Source organism: Lepidochelys kempii, chromosome 5, assembly GCF_965140285.1.
Source record: "Lepidochelys kempii isolate rLepKem1 chromosome 5, rLepKem1.hap1, whole genome shotgun sequence".
Lineage (NCBI taxonomy): Eukaryota > Metazoa > Chordata > Testudines > Cheloniidae > Lepidochelys > Lepidochelys kempii.
This window is the reverse complement of record NC_136384.1, coordinates 35,210,487-35,225,310: the sequence shown is the minus strand read 5'-3', so window position 1 is coordinate 35,225,310 and position 14,824 is coordinate 35,210,487. Positions and strand designations below refer to the sequence as shown.

The window sequence follows — 14,824 nt, the reverse complement described above, 5'->3', positions numbered from 1 at the left end:
AATTTTGATTTGTGGGGGAATGGAAAGGAGAAGCGAGAAAAAGAGGTTTCTGAAAAAAATCAAGTCCTTCTAAATCAAAAAAGCTTTATTTCAACCACAAAGAATCTCTTGCCAGTTTACAGTGAACTGTTACAGCAGCTATGCCCAGTTTTAGTTACGGCTTTGACAGCTAGACACAAAGGAGATTATACAGATCCAGAGAAAGGACAACAGAATAATAAAAGGGTTAGAACATTTGGTTTGCGATAAAGCCTTGAGAAACTGGGATTGCAGTTGTTGGAGAACAGATAGTTAACAAGATATAATTTACATTTTCAAGATATTATAAGATATAGCAAACAGGTCAGCGTGCTTATAAAATCTAAAGCAAACCTGGTCATGAGCTATATAAAAAACAGATTTGTAGAAATAATCTTGAGTTTTCTTTGATTGGGCATCAGCTAAAATACTGTTGCACTTTTACTTCAGGCTTTTTCTAGGCAAAACTCAAATGAAAATCAAAATGTAAAAGCTCAGTACAGAAAAGTAGACAATTAGCAAACAATTCCTAAATTACATGGAAGTATGGAGTTTCGTAAGTTACTGACCAACTCTTGTTATGTACTGCTTAATTCTACTGTGTTATTTGATGTAATAAGATGCATCAGAATAGCAAGAAAGAATTAGGGCAACAATTTCATGGAGCAGACACAAAAACAGCACCTACTGTGGTGTTAAGTTTAAAAAAAGAAAAGAATTACAAGTTATTAGTGGATATAGCCACTTGTACAAAACAAATCTGACAAATTTTCTGAGATATTGAAGTTTGATTTAATTGATACAGTTCCCATCTGAACCTTTTTTGAAATACCAGTTCTAACATGGTACATGCCTAGTAAATGTATTTTACCTTATTACAATTAAATTTATTGTTTTTCACACATCTATTCCTGCAGCCTTTTGGCACCAATTAAATTATACTCTTCAGTAGCGACAATGAATGGACATTAGAATAACTGTTGCTACACCAAAGAGTTTATGGGCAATCTGGATTAATGGAATACAAGGAACTGGGCTACAGAAATTTAGGGGGCCCTAGTTGTCATGGCATAATGTATGATATTTGATACATTAAATATTACAGGAGACTAAGGTCCAGCCTTTGTAAAGACAAGCCATTGTCCTGGCCTTTTAACAGATCATTTTCTTATCAGTTCAAATTTCCATTACATTTTATCTTGAGTTGTATTAGAATCTTATTCCTTTAACTAGCTTATTCCTTTTTCTTTGGAAGGGATTAGAGAGAGTCACTGTTCTTTATAATACACAGAAAATGTATTTTTAACATGTGCATTCCTATTAAAGGTTTTTAAAAGTGGCCTCTATCATGCTGTAACTAGGATTAGAAATATAGTATGTTAAGCATTAGTAGGGTTCAGCAAGACATATGTATGCATAACACTTCCACAGGAACCCTCAGTTACCTGCTGATTTCACAGGCAACTCGTCCTTTCATCTCTATGACATCAGAAGATGTGGCAAAACCCAATCTTCTCAATACACGTTTGCGGCACTTGAGCTCATCCATTTGTAAGACAGTTCTGGCTTTCTTTAGTTCTCGCTTTGCCGTTCTAATATCCACTGCAATCTGTGAACCCAAAAGAGTACATAAATGTTCAGACCCTGCATTCTTAACACAGACACTTAAGACAACTTCAGCAGAATACAAAGATAGAGATAGTTGTATTTTAAAATGTGTACTTGCAATATGGCCTTCATCATCATAGTATATCTACACCCATAAGAGGATGGGAAATATTATCCCAATTTTACACATAGGGAATTGATGGACACACACACACAAGGCAAATAACCTGGCGAAAGTCACACAAGTAGTCTGTGGAAAAGCTGGGAATTCTGAGTCCCAGGCTAGGGCCTTCACCACAAGACCATCAACAATAATCAAATACAAATAAACTATGCCATAAAACTTGTAATTAACTGCTCCAATAGGATGACAGATGCCTTCTTGATGATAATTGTAGGGTAGGATAATCAGTTACAAAACAAATAAACTAAAATCCTTTGATTCCAAGAGCTTTCCAACACTGCTGTCTCCAGCCCTCTTAGCACCACACAGTTAAGAAAGACTAGACTGGAGGCCTAATTCTAGGCTAATTTACAATCAGAGCCAGACTCCGATATCCTAACTGGAGCTAAGCAGCACTTTAGTCCAACAGTCCTATTCATTTTAATGAGCATACTCACAGAAAAAGGGTGCTATTTCAGCACGAATAAGAATGGAAGAATTGGTCACCGAGTGACTTCTGTGGGATTACAATGAATATAAGGCAGAAGAGAATTTGTCCCAGTGTATGATTTCACTTATTTTGATGATCAAATATTTTATATGGATCAGTTTTTAAGCAGTCTTTTACACCATGCCTATCAATCTTTCTGGAACTGTTTTGGGAATAGTCTGAAAGTGTAGAAAAACTGGTCACTTTTAAGTATATATCTGGCATATGTGAAAATGCATATTATTACTTAATTTTTCTTAATGACTAGGATTAGTGACAACTGAGCAGCCTTCTGGTCCATGTCAATTTTTCCTGAAAAAAGATCTATCTAATCAGCTTTGCTTACTTTCTATTAAATACCTCAAAGAGTAAAGCGTACTCCATGAAAACTCAGCCAGAGCTACTGAGATTCTGCAATATTGCTTTTTGGGCGGAGGGAGACTAACATTTTGTTTTCCAGATAAAATGCAATCAATGAGAGGTGCACAGTTATTGGCTGTGCCTTCAGCTAATTGCTGATATAGTCCATCCCTCACCTGTGCTTTTCTTTCACAAAGCTTATATACAGTCTCCAAACTGGAATCATTGTGAAGTGGATGTGAATACATCCTATGTTCAAAAGCCTCTATTTTTTGGATGACTTTTTTCAGTCCTTGGTCTTTGATGCCCATGTCATCAATGGGGTCCAATAATGGTACTCCATCAGGGAACCGCTTCTGTACTTCCTTCAACAAAAAGATTTTAAAATGCACTTTTTGGAATGCAGACATTAGTAGCAACACAAGATTTTATAGATTAAAATGTACATTTAAAATACAAATTGAAAAACAAAACAAATGGCATAAGTAGACTATTTAAGGCAGGAGTCTCAAACTCAATTTACCTTAGGGCCTGTGCCAGTCCTCAAATCCTCCCAGCGGGCCAATAATGTCACTCATGCCGCCCCCAACCCGCCCCCCCAAACTCCACACCCCACCTGTCTAAGGCTCTGGGAGGGAGTTTGGGTGGGGGAGGAGGTCTGGGGTAGGGGATTGGGGTGCAGGCTCTGGGAGGGAGTTTCAGTGCAGAAGGGCTGAGAGGTTGAGCTCTCGGAGGTTTGGATGGGGGAGGGAGTCTGGTGTGCAGGCACTGGGGTGGGGGTGCAGGAGGAGCATGGGGTTGTGGGCTCTGGGAGGGAGGAGGGGGAACAGTGAGGCTCTGGGAGGGAGTTTGGGGACAGGAGGGGGTGTGTAGGAAGGGGGAGAGGGTGCAGGCTCTGGCAGGGAGTTTGGGGGCTGGGGTGGTGTGGGTCGGGGAGTGCAGAGCTTACCTGGGGCTCCAAGGCGGGGTGGGCTGGGGGGCCTCCACGAGCTGCTGCCCCCAGGCACCATCCCCGCAGCTTCCCATTGGCCACAGGGGCGCTTGGGGTGGGGGCAGCACAAAGAGGCACAGCCCAGTCCCAGTGCCACGGGGAAGGGCTGGCAGACATATGGAGCAAGCAGGCAGAAGCCGCTCAGCATCACTGCGCTGCTGATGGTGTGCGGGGCCCCAGGCCATTGTAAATCGCCCAGGGAAAGCATGGGTTGGGGGAGCACTCAGGGCGGCAGGCAGGGCCAAGGGAGAGACCCGACCCCAAAATTGCTGGAGCTCCAAGGGCCACACTGGGGAGGTTCTCGGGCCGCGGATGGCCTGTGGGCCGGGAGTTGGAGACCGCTGATTTAAGGGATATATGAAACTTCAATAAAACTTTCTTCTATGCTGAAACTAGGCACATTAGATTTCAATTTTTAAAATAATCAGGTAAGACATTTTGTTTGAAGGCAACCAATGTTTTACATGTATTCAGTTTCTAAAACACAATCTCAGATGACTGAAGACATGAAGCAAACCTGAATGTGAATGTAAGAAACAGTGTTCTCATGCCCTATTGTGTCTGGCTGTTTAGAGTATACTGCTTGTTTTGTTTTTTAAAATTCTTGTGGAAGTTATATACCTGTATAGATTTTAACACACTTTGCCTATTGTCGATGGGCCTCAGGTCTTTGGGTATGTAAAGTCGGACACTGCTGATAGCTGAGAGAAGATGAACCAAAACAGGAACTACCTGACAACAACAACAGAGTGTGGTAAATGATAAAGTAACAATACAGGAGATTTTTAGTGATGCCTTTCAATCATTGTAAAATTCATTTTTCATTAATTTCTAACTACTTAGCAAAAAGCAAGTTGTGATTTCTTTTGCAGATTATTCCAGAGCTGTAATAACTGTACATTGTACCTGGAACAGAATTAATAACACATGTTGAAATGTTGACTAAAGAATTCTTCCTACCCTATTTTGTAACAGATTTTCTGACCACATGAAACTAACTGAACTGTTGTAGCATGCTCAAATTATAATTAACTGCATGATACCTCAGCGTTATGTCAGTTATTACTTTAGCAATAGTAGAAAAAGGCCCAGATTTTTAAAAGGTATTTAGGCTTGGCTTTGCTCAGCGTTGCAAGGCCTAACTGATTTTCAAAGGGTTTTAGGCACTTGGAATTTAGGCTAAATGGTTAAATCCCTTTTAAAAAAAGATTTATGCTCCTAAATCAGTTAGACATTGCAATGCTGAGCACAGCAACGCCTGTATATCTTTAAAAATCTCAAGTCAAAGTCCCTCACGAAAAACTGTACATAAAATAAAGCCTACTTAAAATTAATTCTGTTCCTATTTTGGAGTCTTGACTTCTAAACTTGCAAAACACTATATTCTATCATACAAATATGAATATGTGCTATTTTACCTTTTTGAAACAAATGTTCTAAATATGCAAGTAAGATGAGAAATGTCTTGCTTACATAATAATTGAAAAGACCAAGCTCCTTTTTTCAAGGTTCAGTACCAAAAGTTAAAGTATTAGTTGCTGCGTGTTTTTAGTCTTCCCTCTGTTAGCACACCATGCTTCATTCTATTTTAAATAGTTCAACCAACGTCTTTATAAATAACTTTCTTCTGGATCACTACTAGGCTTGAAAGGATTGGCTTTTTAATCAGTAAATGTCAGTAAATGCCAGTTTCACCACACATGGATGGAAAACAACCAACCAACCAACAACAATTTAAATGTACAAACAGGCAAAGAAAGAAAAAATGCTGCTTGAGAACTTATTAGAATTTGGTTTAAGGATATATAATCTATATTTTGACATGTGACATTGACAATTTGTTTTTTTATGGTTATAAAAAGCTTTTAAGTTTTTGAATCTCAACATCTACCATCATTAAATAATTGCCTGATCCCTCCCCTATTATCTGACCTTCTCCATAATTTCCTGCAATTATGAAAATTTAAATATCAATAAAATTTGGAAAAAAGCTTAAAAATAATCAGATATTATCCACTGAAATGATAAAATAAAAATCAAATTCTGACAAGCCTAATTAAATAGTGCTTTAAAAAACAGAGGTTAATATGTCCTTGAAAGTCTATAAAAAATAAACAGCACACTACACTGAACTGTAACTAAGTCCAGTTAGTCAGTAGTCTCATGCATTTGCAAAACTTCTTTAAAATTCTTCATATATAATGTACAAGTACGACTACCAACATGCCTTGCTGAGTTAGTCTTCTAAGTCAACCCTGTTAATAGCTATCAAAATGTCTTTTGTATAACATGGTTTAAGATGGTTGTGCAGCATGTGGTGACAAACATCCATCTTTCACATTACTGTAAACACTTATGTGACTGTTTTCAATGCAATACCTGAGAAAAGGGCATCCATATTTTAGCGTGTATATTCTCAACTTCTTTCATTACTTGTTTATACTCTGTTACAATCTCCACTGCAATGTTTTGTTAGTAATTCACTGATCAGAGAACTTTGAAGGCATGTCTATTAAGCAGTTAGAAATAATCTTACCATCATGCAAGTGACAAAGTTCAATGGGTATGACAGAAGTATGAAATATCATTAAGAAGTTATTATGAAGTATGTCCCATACATGTAATGGACATTATGCCTACTATCCAAAAGGTACTAGATATTAAGTAACCAAATCTTCAGAGAGTTTTGTAAGGCTTTCTATTTCTGAAATCTGAATGCAAGGATACCAGAGTGAGACATACTGTACACAAACTTTAGAAAAGTAAGTTTAATACCTAAATTTCAGCAAACCACTGGAACACATGCTTTCATGAGCTGGGGCCTAAATTCGCATTATTCTCATCAGCAAGCACCAATAATTCCCAATCTAGAAGTGTGAAAATGTTTTTAATAAGCTAACTCTGAACATTGTACATCTGCACGCCATAATTCTATTTAGCAAATTGTGATATGCTTTTGTATTTCAGGGAAGAGTCTGTTATAGCAAAGTAGCAGCATTAAATTTTATTATGTAGAAAAATCATTAGAATTTGGCTTTATGGATTTTGAAGAAATTAGTTTACCAAAGCAATTTCTACAATGTCCATTACAATAGCTTTAAGGGCAAATACGTTGGGTTCTATGTTTTACCACATACAAGAAAAAAAAATGTTTTGTGTGCGCAGCCAGATAGTTAAACCTAACATTCTACAAAACTCATTTACTTGTATTTTAATAAACATCTCTGCAACTACTGGATTATTTTCCACAGTACACAGTAGTTTTTTTTATATAAAGGGACTGAGGACTCAAGGATCTGAATGTGGAGGAGGACTGGAATTATTTTAAGTCAAAGTTGCAGAAACTATCTGGAGCCTACATTCCAAACAACAGGAAAAAATTGTAGGGAATAGTTGCAGACAAAACTGGATGAACAAGCATCTCAAACAGGGTATTAAGAAAGAGCAGAGAGCATACAAGGAACAGAAGATGACCACCTTGCAGGATCCTAGAGCCCCAGGCGCCAGCCCAAGCTTGAATATCTATATTGCAATTAAACAGCCCTGCAATCCAAGCCTCAAGAGCACAAGTCAGCTGGCCCGGACCAGCCATGGGTTTTTAATTGCATTGTAGACATACCCAAAAAACGCTGTCTTTGTAGACACACACAGATGTCCTATTACCCAACTGAGGAGTTGTAACATATCTAATTAATATTCTAATCTAATATTAATATTCTAATCTATTAGAATATACTGAATACATTTTTAAAAATCTGGTCAAAAAGTCTGACACCAACACAACTGTCCAAACACCTCTAGAAGGAGACTTGTGATTCAGTAACTATTGTGGCCCTTAAAACAGGATTTATATCACTTTTTAAAGTTTCTTGCTTAACTACCTCTTCCCAAGAGCTAACAGAAAGATAACTTTCAGAGTGGTAACCGTAGTAGTCTGTGTCAGCAAAAAGAACAAGCAGTACTTGTGGCACCTTAGAAACTAACAAATTAGTCAAATTAGAGACAAAACTGTTAATGATGCAGTAGTAAAAATTGCCGTTGATGTAAAAGATCCTGTTTGGCAATCAAATAAGCACATGAGCATTCCTGAATACTAACAAGACAAACATGGAGGAATCAGAGTGAAATCTTTAGTTTAATCAGAATTTGTAGAATAAGGAGTCAACGACATAAAACATACAGCAGGCTGAACACTCACTTCTCCAACCTTGAGATTAAATGGTTGATACCATTTTATGGGGTTAAAAACTGCCAAGTCTGCTTGAAGCGTCATCATGTTTTCTATACAAATTTGCTACGTATTTTCCTGAGTTGTGGTTTTTATCTCAAAATCAGGCATTGCTTTTTATTATATTACAAAATGGAAAATGGCTAGAAGTGTAAGTGTTTTAGAATAAAATGCTAGGTTAAAGTGAACTGGAAAGGCTCAGAGGCTCATAGAAAGAAGAAGAAGAAAAATCACATTTAAATTAAAAAAATATATGAGAAGATCATGATATTCAAAGATGAACAAGACCCACAAGATGAAATCAGTATGTGTAGAATTGTATGATCAAGTTAACTACAGTGCTTGTGATTTTCAAAGCAGTGTAGGGAGTTCAGTCACACATCTTTCATTACATTTAAAGGAAGATGTGTAGCTGCCCTTGAAAATTTCAACTAGATATCCTAGAGAAAGCAATTGATACTTGTGCACCTGGAGGCGATATAATTCTTAGCACACTTCTAAAATGTATTAAGTACTTTGAAGATTTAAGAGTCTTTCATCCAGGGATTTCAAAGCACTTACAACACATTAGCTACATCGCACAACACTCCTTTGAGTTAAGTAACAGATACAGAGGAACCACTTTGTTCACCACTGAAAAGCAGCTTCCTAGCAGCTGTTTAAGAATGCAGAGCTATATCAATCAATGTATTTCCCTTCACTTTCTTAGAGAATAAAATTCCCCCTCTTTTCTTAACATATGCAAAGGCTTTTATGATATACCCTGAAAGATGCTATATAGCCGGGTAATCAATTATTTTTTGTCAAGGTCCAAATTTCTTGGTCAAGGTATGGTCAAAGTCCAGACTCCAGAGAAAATATAATAATAATAATAATAAACAATAATAAATAAATAAATACATACATACATACAAAGATTTTGGGGTCCATTCAAAAGCGTCAGGCAAACCATGGGCCAAACCTGGACTGTCAATTGACTACCCCTGCTACATAGAATATATTTTACCACTACTGATATTTGACAATGAAACTGAACTACAAACCTGCATCTCTCCTTTCTCATCAGGCTTTGCTGGCTTTGCAGCCTCAGTAGCAGAATTCTTCAAACTCTCTTTGCTGCAGTGTAATAGGACTTCAACCACATATAATGGGTCCAGTTCACCAGAGTTGGGCTATTGTGGACAGACAGAAAAAAAGTCATCAATAGTAAATATCAATTCTTCAAATACTGGTAACAACAGAAAGGAAAATGGGAGTTCAATTGACATTCAAAAATGTTGAGAGATACTGCCCCTAAACTTTAATAGATCAGTACTTCGGTCCTGAAACCAATACTATAATTAAGTATATTTTCATATATATGTCTTCCATGCGCGCACACACATTATATAAAGGTTTTGCAATTTAATTACATCCACCCCTTTAGCCCCAACCAAAACCTACCCTACATGGAATTGCTTTCAAAAGAATGTTTTAGCAATGTCATCATTTCCGTACAGTGGAAGAACTACTAGTTGTTCCAAATACATATAGCCTTCTATAGCTCCTGACAGAAGTGGCTGACAGTGGGAAGGGTCTCTTGACATCCATTTTGGAATCCAGATCTCCCAAATTCTTTACTTTCCCAAGCTTCTGCATCCCTTCTTCTGGTAGAGAACTGAACCCCATCTGATCCAGTCAATAATGGCACTCAGTTGGTCAGGAAGTGTCTGTTGCTCCACATGTGATGCACACACTCACCACTGGGTTAGAACACTGCTACCTGAGAACTCCTAACCCTTGTTAGTCTGGGCATTGAGAGACCAGGCTTAGTCAATAAACCAGCATCACTCACACTACAGCACAGAACACTTGACTGATACTACCAAGCAGCATTTATATTTAACGTTGCCAAGGGTTTTAACAAGAAAGTTAATCTACAGGTTTGCAAGTCAGTATTTTCCCCCACCACAACAGAGGTCATTCAACAACAGATCTTTGCAGCATAAGAGCACTTATTTTGGGAGAGGGGACAAGGAAGGGAAAAGTCTTGTGCGCCAAGACTTCATATAATTGTGTAAGGGGCACAAATATCTAGCTTATATTTGCACAGGACAAGTCTGGTGTTTCAACAAAGTAGTATTCTTTAAACAGTGATAATCTTAATGCTCTAGTTTTCTTAAAAAAATAATTACAACTTGTCTGGAACAATCTGCAGCAGTGTTGTTTGCTTGTAGTAGCACTGCACTGAAACATTTCCTTTTATTTGGCATGAGAGCCAAAGTACAGAATCACAGTAGAAGCTCCATTTTAAACTAGAATGTACAAGCTTTTTAAAGTACTAATCACAGATTAACATAAGATTTTACAAAAAACAATGTAATCAAGATCAGCTTTAAAAGAGTTTTGTACTGCTGTGATGAAAAGACAAACATCAAGGGATTTCATTTGATAGGTACCTGAAGCAGAATGTAGGCAAATAACATTCTGTCAGAGATTCTCAGTGCTTTGTACACAATTTAATTGTAAACATAAAATATCAGGTTGCCCTGTCCCACAACTAAGTCGTTTTCCAGTAATTTAAGACTTCATTTGTGAAAAGATTGTTGCTCTTAATTATGTCCTATTTTGTGAAAAAGGTACTTGGCAGCTGTTTTTAGATTTACAAACCCCTTGTGACCATTGCCATCATCTGAATGATATTTGAAAATGAAATCCATGTGTGGTAAAGCAGAGTCTAGCCAAAACTTTTCAAAAGTATGGTGCTTATTTGAACATAGAACACGCTAACATACATTAAGGAGATAAAAATACATGACCTGGACAGAGGGCTGAGTCACAGGACAGACCGACCGCAACCAGATCAGAGTGGTTGTCAACCCGGGTGCCAGGAAAAGAATGAAGCCCTGCCATTCCCTGCCTGGCCACTGGGTGACACCTGCTGTGAGCGATCCCCAATATGAAGGCATTGCACAGTGTACTGGAAATAAAGTCTCTTAACCAAAAATAACTACACTTTGATTTTATGAAAAAAGAAAAAGGAGTACTTGTGGCACCTTGGAGACTAACCAATTTATCTGAGCATAAGCTTTCGTGAGCTACGGCTAACTTCATCGGATGCATACTGTGGAAAGTGTAGAAGATCTTTTATACACACAAAGCATGAAAAAATACCTCCCCCCACCCCACTCTCCTGCTGGTAATAGCTAACACGGCTGTTACTCTGAAACTTTTGATTTTATGAGCTCCAAAGCAAATTTCTACAGTTTGCTATATATTTATACTATACAGCACATGGCATACATAATTTTAGACAAATTCTTCTTGATATAGTAATTCATCAAAAAGATTATTTGAGCAAGAATAATTTGAACCTTGATTTTTAATGGAAACTTTAATCTGAAATTATACTGATATGATTGGGAAGTGAATATGAATGCAGAAAATTGATGACAACAAATTAAGCACCTGACTAATTATACTAGAAGGTGTCTAGTATAATTAAATAAGTCAGATGCTTAATTTTCACATCAATTTGATAAATTAATAATAGTATACTCTTTATAGCTATTTTGCTATATTCCTGTTATAAAATTTGTATTTCATCTGCATGACATTTTATAGGATATTTCCAACAGTTCTCAGTGGCTGAGTATAACAATGTGCTACTTGGAACATCTATGAAGTGCCATGGAGGTGATTCCAGTAGTTAGATGCAGGAAGGAAAGTGTAATAGATACACACACAATGCTTCTGTAATGGAGACAGTCAAGAACAAAGTTCAGTTTGGAAGAAAAGTTTCAGCTTTTCAGGTCAAAGAAAAAGACATGTCAGAGATTTGTGTTTGTATGCTGGAATCTTTAAGTTTTATGTTAGACCCCTAAAAGTCCCCTACTCCGCAGGAAATCACACAGAAGCCGAAATCATAAGGGGGTAACAAAGATCAAATAAGCTTCTCAATTCAACCCATTCCCCAAATCTTTGTTTTAGGATTTAGAGTAGAGTCTCTATATTCACTAATGAAGTACATTAAATCTAACACACTACTTATCTAGAGAAAGAACATTAATCAACTTTCATACAGGGAGGAAACTGACTACGGAAGAAGCTGGTAGTATTAACGGTATTCATTAAGGATACTATTGTGGAAACAAACAACGAACTGTTCCAGCTGAATTCTTATGACACAAGTGGAGGAAGGAGTTAGAACAAAACAAAGAAAATATCACCGTTGAAGAAACTGAGTATATATTAAAATGACAAATCTGTGAAAAATATTAGATGGATCAACATCTATATCCCAGGACAAACTTATAAGACAAGAGGCACAGTGGTTTTCACTACTATGCATATTAAAGCAGCTGTTAATTATCTATTTCTAAAAGATCATTTGTCTTGCTTTGTCCCACAGATTTAAAAAAATGCTCAAAGAAACTAGCTTTTCCATATGAATGCTAGGAGTGGCATAGTTCTAAGTCTATTCCATAATTTTCAGTCTTTGTTATACTTTCCACTGAAGGAAAAAATTAGCAGCTGTCACAATGGCTCAAGTAAAAGTTGCTGTTCCAAGTGGAATTACCCTCTCCAGCACAGATCATTATATTTCAATAGTAATATTAAAACCTAAAAGACTTGTAAAAGATTGAGATGGGCCAAATAGGAGGCTTTCAAAAAATTACACACATACACACACACGACAGAGGTGGAAAGAAACACCTCAGAGTGACACAGAAGTTAAAACGTTGGAAACGTTAAAAAGAATAAAAGTGAAAAAAAAATCTCTGTTTTACTGCTCATCAAATGGTTCATAAGAAAGCAGTTTAAGAAACAGCACTTTAGTGTACAAAGGCTATTTTCCAGTCCACTTTCCTAACTCGAATGAGAATGGAATAAAAAAATAAATACAAAAGGCAACATTCAAAAGGACAAATAAAAGCTCCTCAAAAACTGCTGTCTTTTCTCTATTATTATTATTATTAAATATTTTATTATAGTAGCACCAAAAGGCCTCAGTAATAACTGAGGCCACACTGTGCTGTGCAAAAAGAGAATCTTCCATATAAGTACAGTAGTTGGATCCTTGTACTCATCCACCATAATTACAGCATCTCTATATTATATGGCCATTCCCATTATCAGCTACAGAAAATATTTTGAAACCTATTTTGAATGCAAAGATTAGAAATATCTCAGTGTCAAAAGTTTCTGAAATGAAGGTCCAAATGTAAGACTGAGCTGTGCAAACACTAGCTGCAAAAACAGATTTCCAAAGAGGTTACTTACCCTGCACAGTAACTGGAGTTCTTCGAGATGCATGTCCCTATGGGGGCTCCACTTGAGGTGAGTATGCGCTCTATGTGCCTTCAATTAGAGATTTTCGGTAGCAGTGCTCAGTCTGTGCACATGCCCTAGCTATCATGTGCCCTGTACTATGGATATATGGAGCTAAGATAGACGGACTGCTCTCGGATCCTTCTCCATCACAAAGCCCTAAGAAAATGAGGCTCCAAAGCAGAGAGAAAGGAGGGTAGGTAGTAGAAACCCATAGGGACATCTCAAAGAACTCCAGTTACTGTACAAGCTAAGTAGCCTCTCTTTCGAGTAATGTTTTTATGGGTGCTCCTCTAGAGGTGATTGCCCAGCAATATCATCTGAAGACAGTGGGAGTGTCAGAGCTTGATGTAGGACTGACTCTAAACTGCAGAACCAAAGGTAGCATCTGCCCGAGAATCAACAACTATGGCATAGTGTCTCAAGAAAGTGTGGACCAAAGCCCATGTAGCAGCCTTGCAAATCTCTACAATAGGAATATCTCTCAGCAAGGCAACGAACAGACTTCGATTTGGAAGAATGGGCTATAGCACTAGGCATGGTATATTAGCAGCTGTATACCAAGAGTGGATACCCACTTAAAAAGTCTCTGTGCAAACACTCAGAACTCCTCTAGCTCCCTCCACAATAGAAACAAAAAGTGTCTCAGAGGCTCAAAAAGGTCTAGTCATGTTGAAATAGGTCAACCCTCTCCTAACATCCAAAGTGTGAAGGGCAGCTTTCTTCCTAGGCAGATTGGGTACATGATAGAAAACTGAAGATTAACTGATGGGTTTACGTCAAAGTCTCATGTAACTTTGGGCAAGAAACACAGGTGTGTTCAAAGAGATCCCTTTTCTCTGAAAAACAGTGTAGGGAGGGAGAGCCAGCCATGAAAGCAGCTAGCTCACCAATGCTTCAGTCAGAGATAATAGCCACTAATTAGGAGAGTTCAGAAGCAAGCAGTTAGTTCACTAGCAGTTGAAATGGAAGCTTCATCTGAATATTGAGAACTAAGTTTAAGCCCCAGGTAGCTGAGGGGTATCTAACACTCAGGAAGAGATTTGCTAACCCTTTGATGAATCTGGAAGTTGCAGGATGAGCATATGCAGAGAAACCTCCAACAGAGAATGAAACACTTATGGCAGCTAGATGAAATTTAATGGAACTCATAAGAAAAATTTCCTTTCTTCAGAGGCAGAAGATATTCCAGAACCTCCAAGATGGAGGAATCAACAGGAGTTAGGTGACAGTAGGTACACCAGTGATCAAAGCTTTTCCATGTCTGAAAGTACGTCCTCCTGGTGGAATTTTTGCTACTAATAGGCAGGATTTCCTGAACCTCTCCTGAACAGGAGAGTTCTAACCCTGAGAGCTATTTAAATACCAAACCTTGAGCTGTAGAGAGTTCAGGAGGGAGTGAAGAATGGTTTCTGAGTCTTGACTGAGAAGACTGGGCATTCACTGAACACTGACAGCTGGATGGGAGGAGAGGCAGAGGAACCACACTTGTCTTGGCCAGGTTGGTGCAATCATGATGACTGGCCTTGTTTCATCTGATTTTGTTTGAGACCCTCTGGATGAGCAGCTTTGGGGGAAAGGTGTAAAGTAGACCCCTGACCATGAGAAGAGAAAGGTGTCTCCCGCAGAATGATGACCCAGACCTCCTCTTGAGCA

At 37.9% G+C, this 14,824-nt stretch overlaps 1 protein-coding gene across 5 annotated transcripts in view; it reads right to left on the bottom strand.

The window, feature by feature from the left end:
* MTREX (Mtr4 exosome RNA helicase) overlaps positions 1–14,824 on the bottom strand; it is a 102,376-nt gene that overhangs the window by 24,984 nt on the left and 62,568 nt on the right. For 3 of the 5 annotated variants that reach the window (XM_073343937.1, XM_073343941.1, XM_073343940.1), the window contains 4 exons: positions 8,902–9,030; positions 4,252–4,362; positions 2,816–3,004; positions 1,464–1,627 (listed from right to left, as the gene is read on the bottom strand). In XM_073343937.1, coding sequence (XP_073200038.1) covers positions 1,464–1,627; positions 2,816–3,004; positions 4,252–4,362; positions 8,902–9,030 — 593 coding nt within the window. The remainder of the gene's footprint in view (positions 1–1,463; positions 1,628–2,815; positions 3,005–4,251; positions 4,363–8,901; positions 9,031–14,824) is intronic. The other 2 variants (XM_073343938.2, XM_073343939.2) reach the window with 2 other exon arrangements.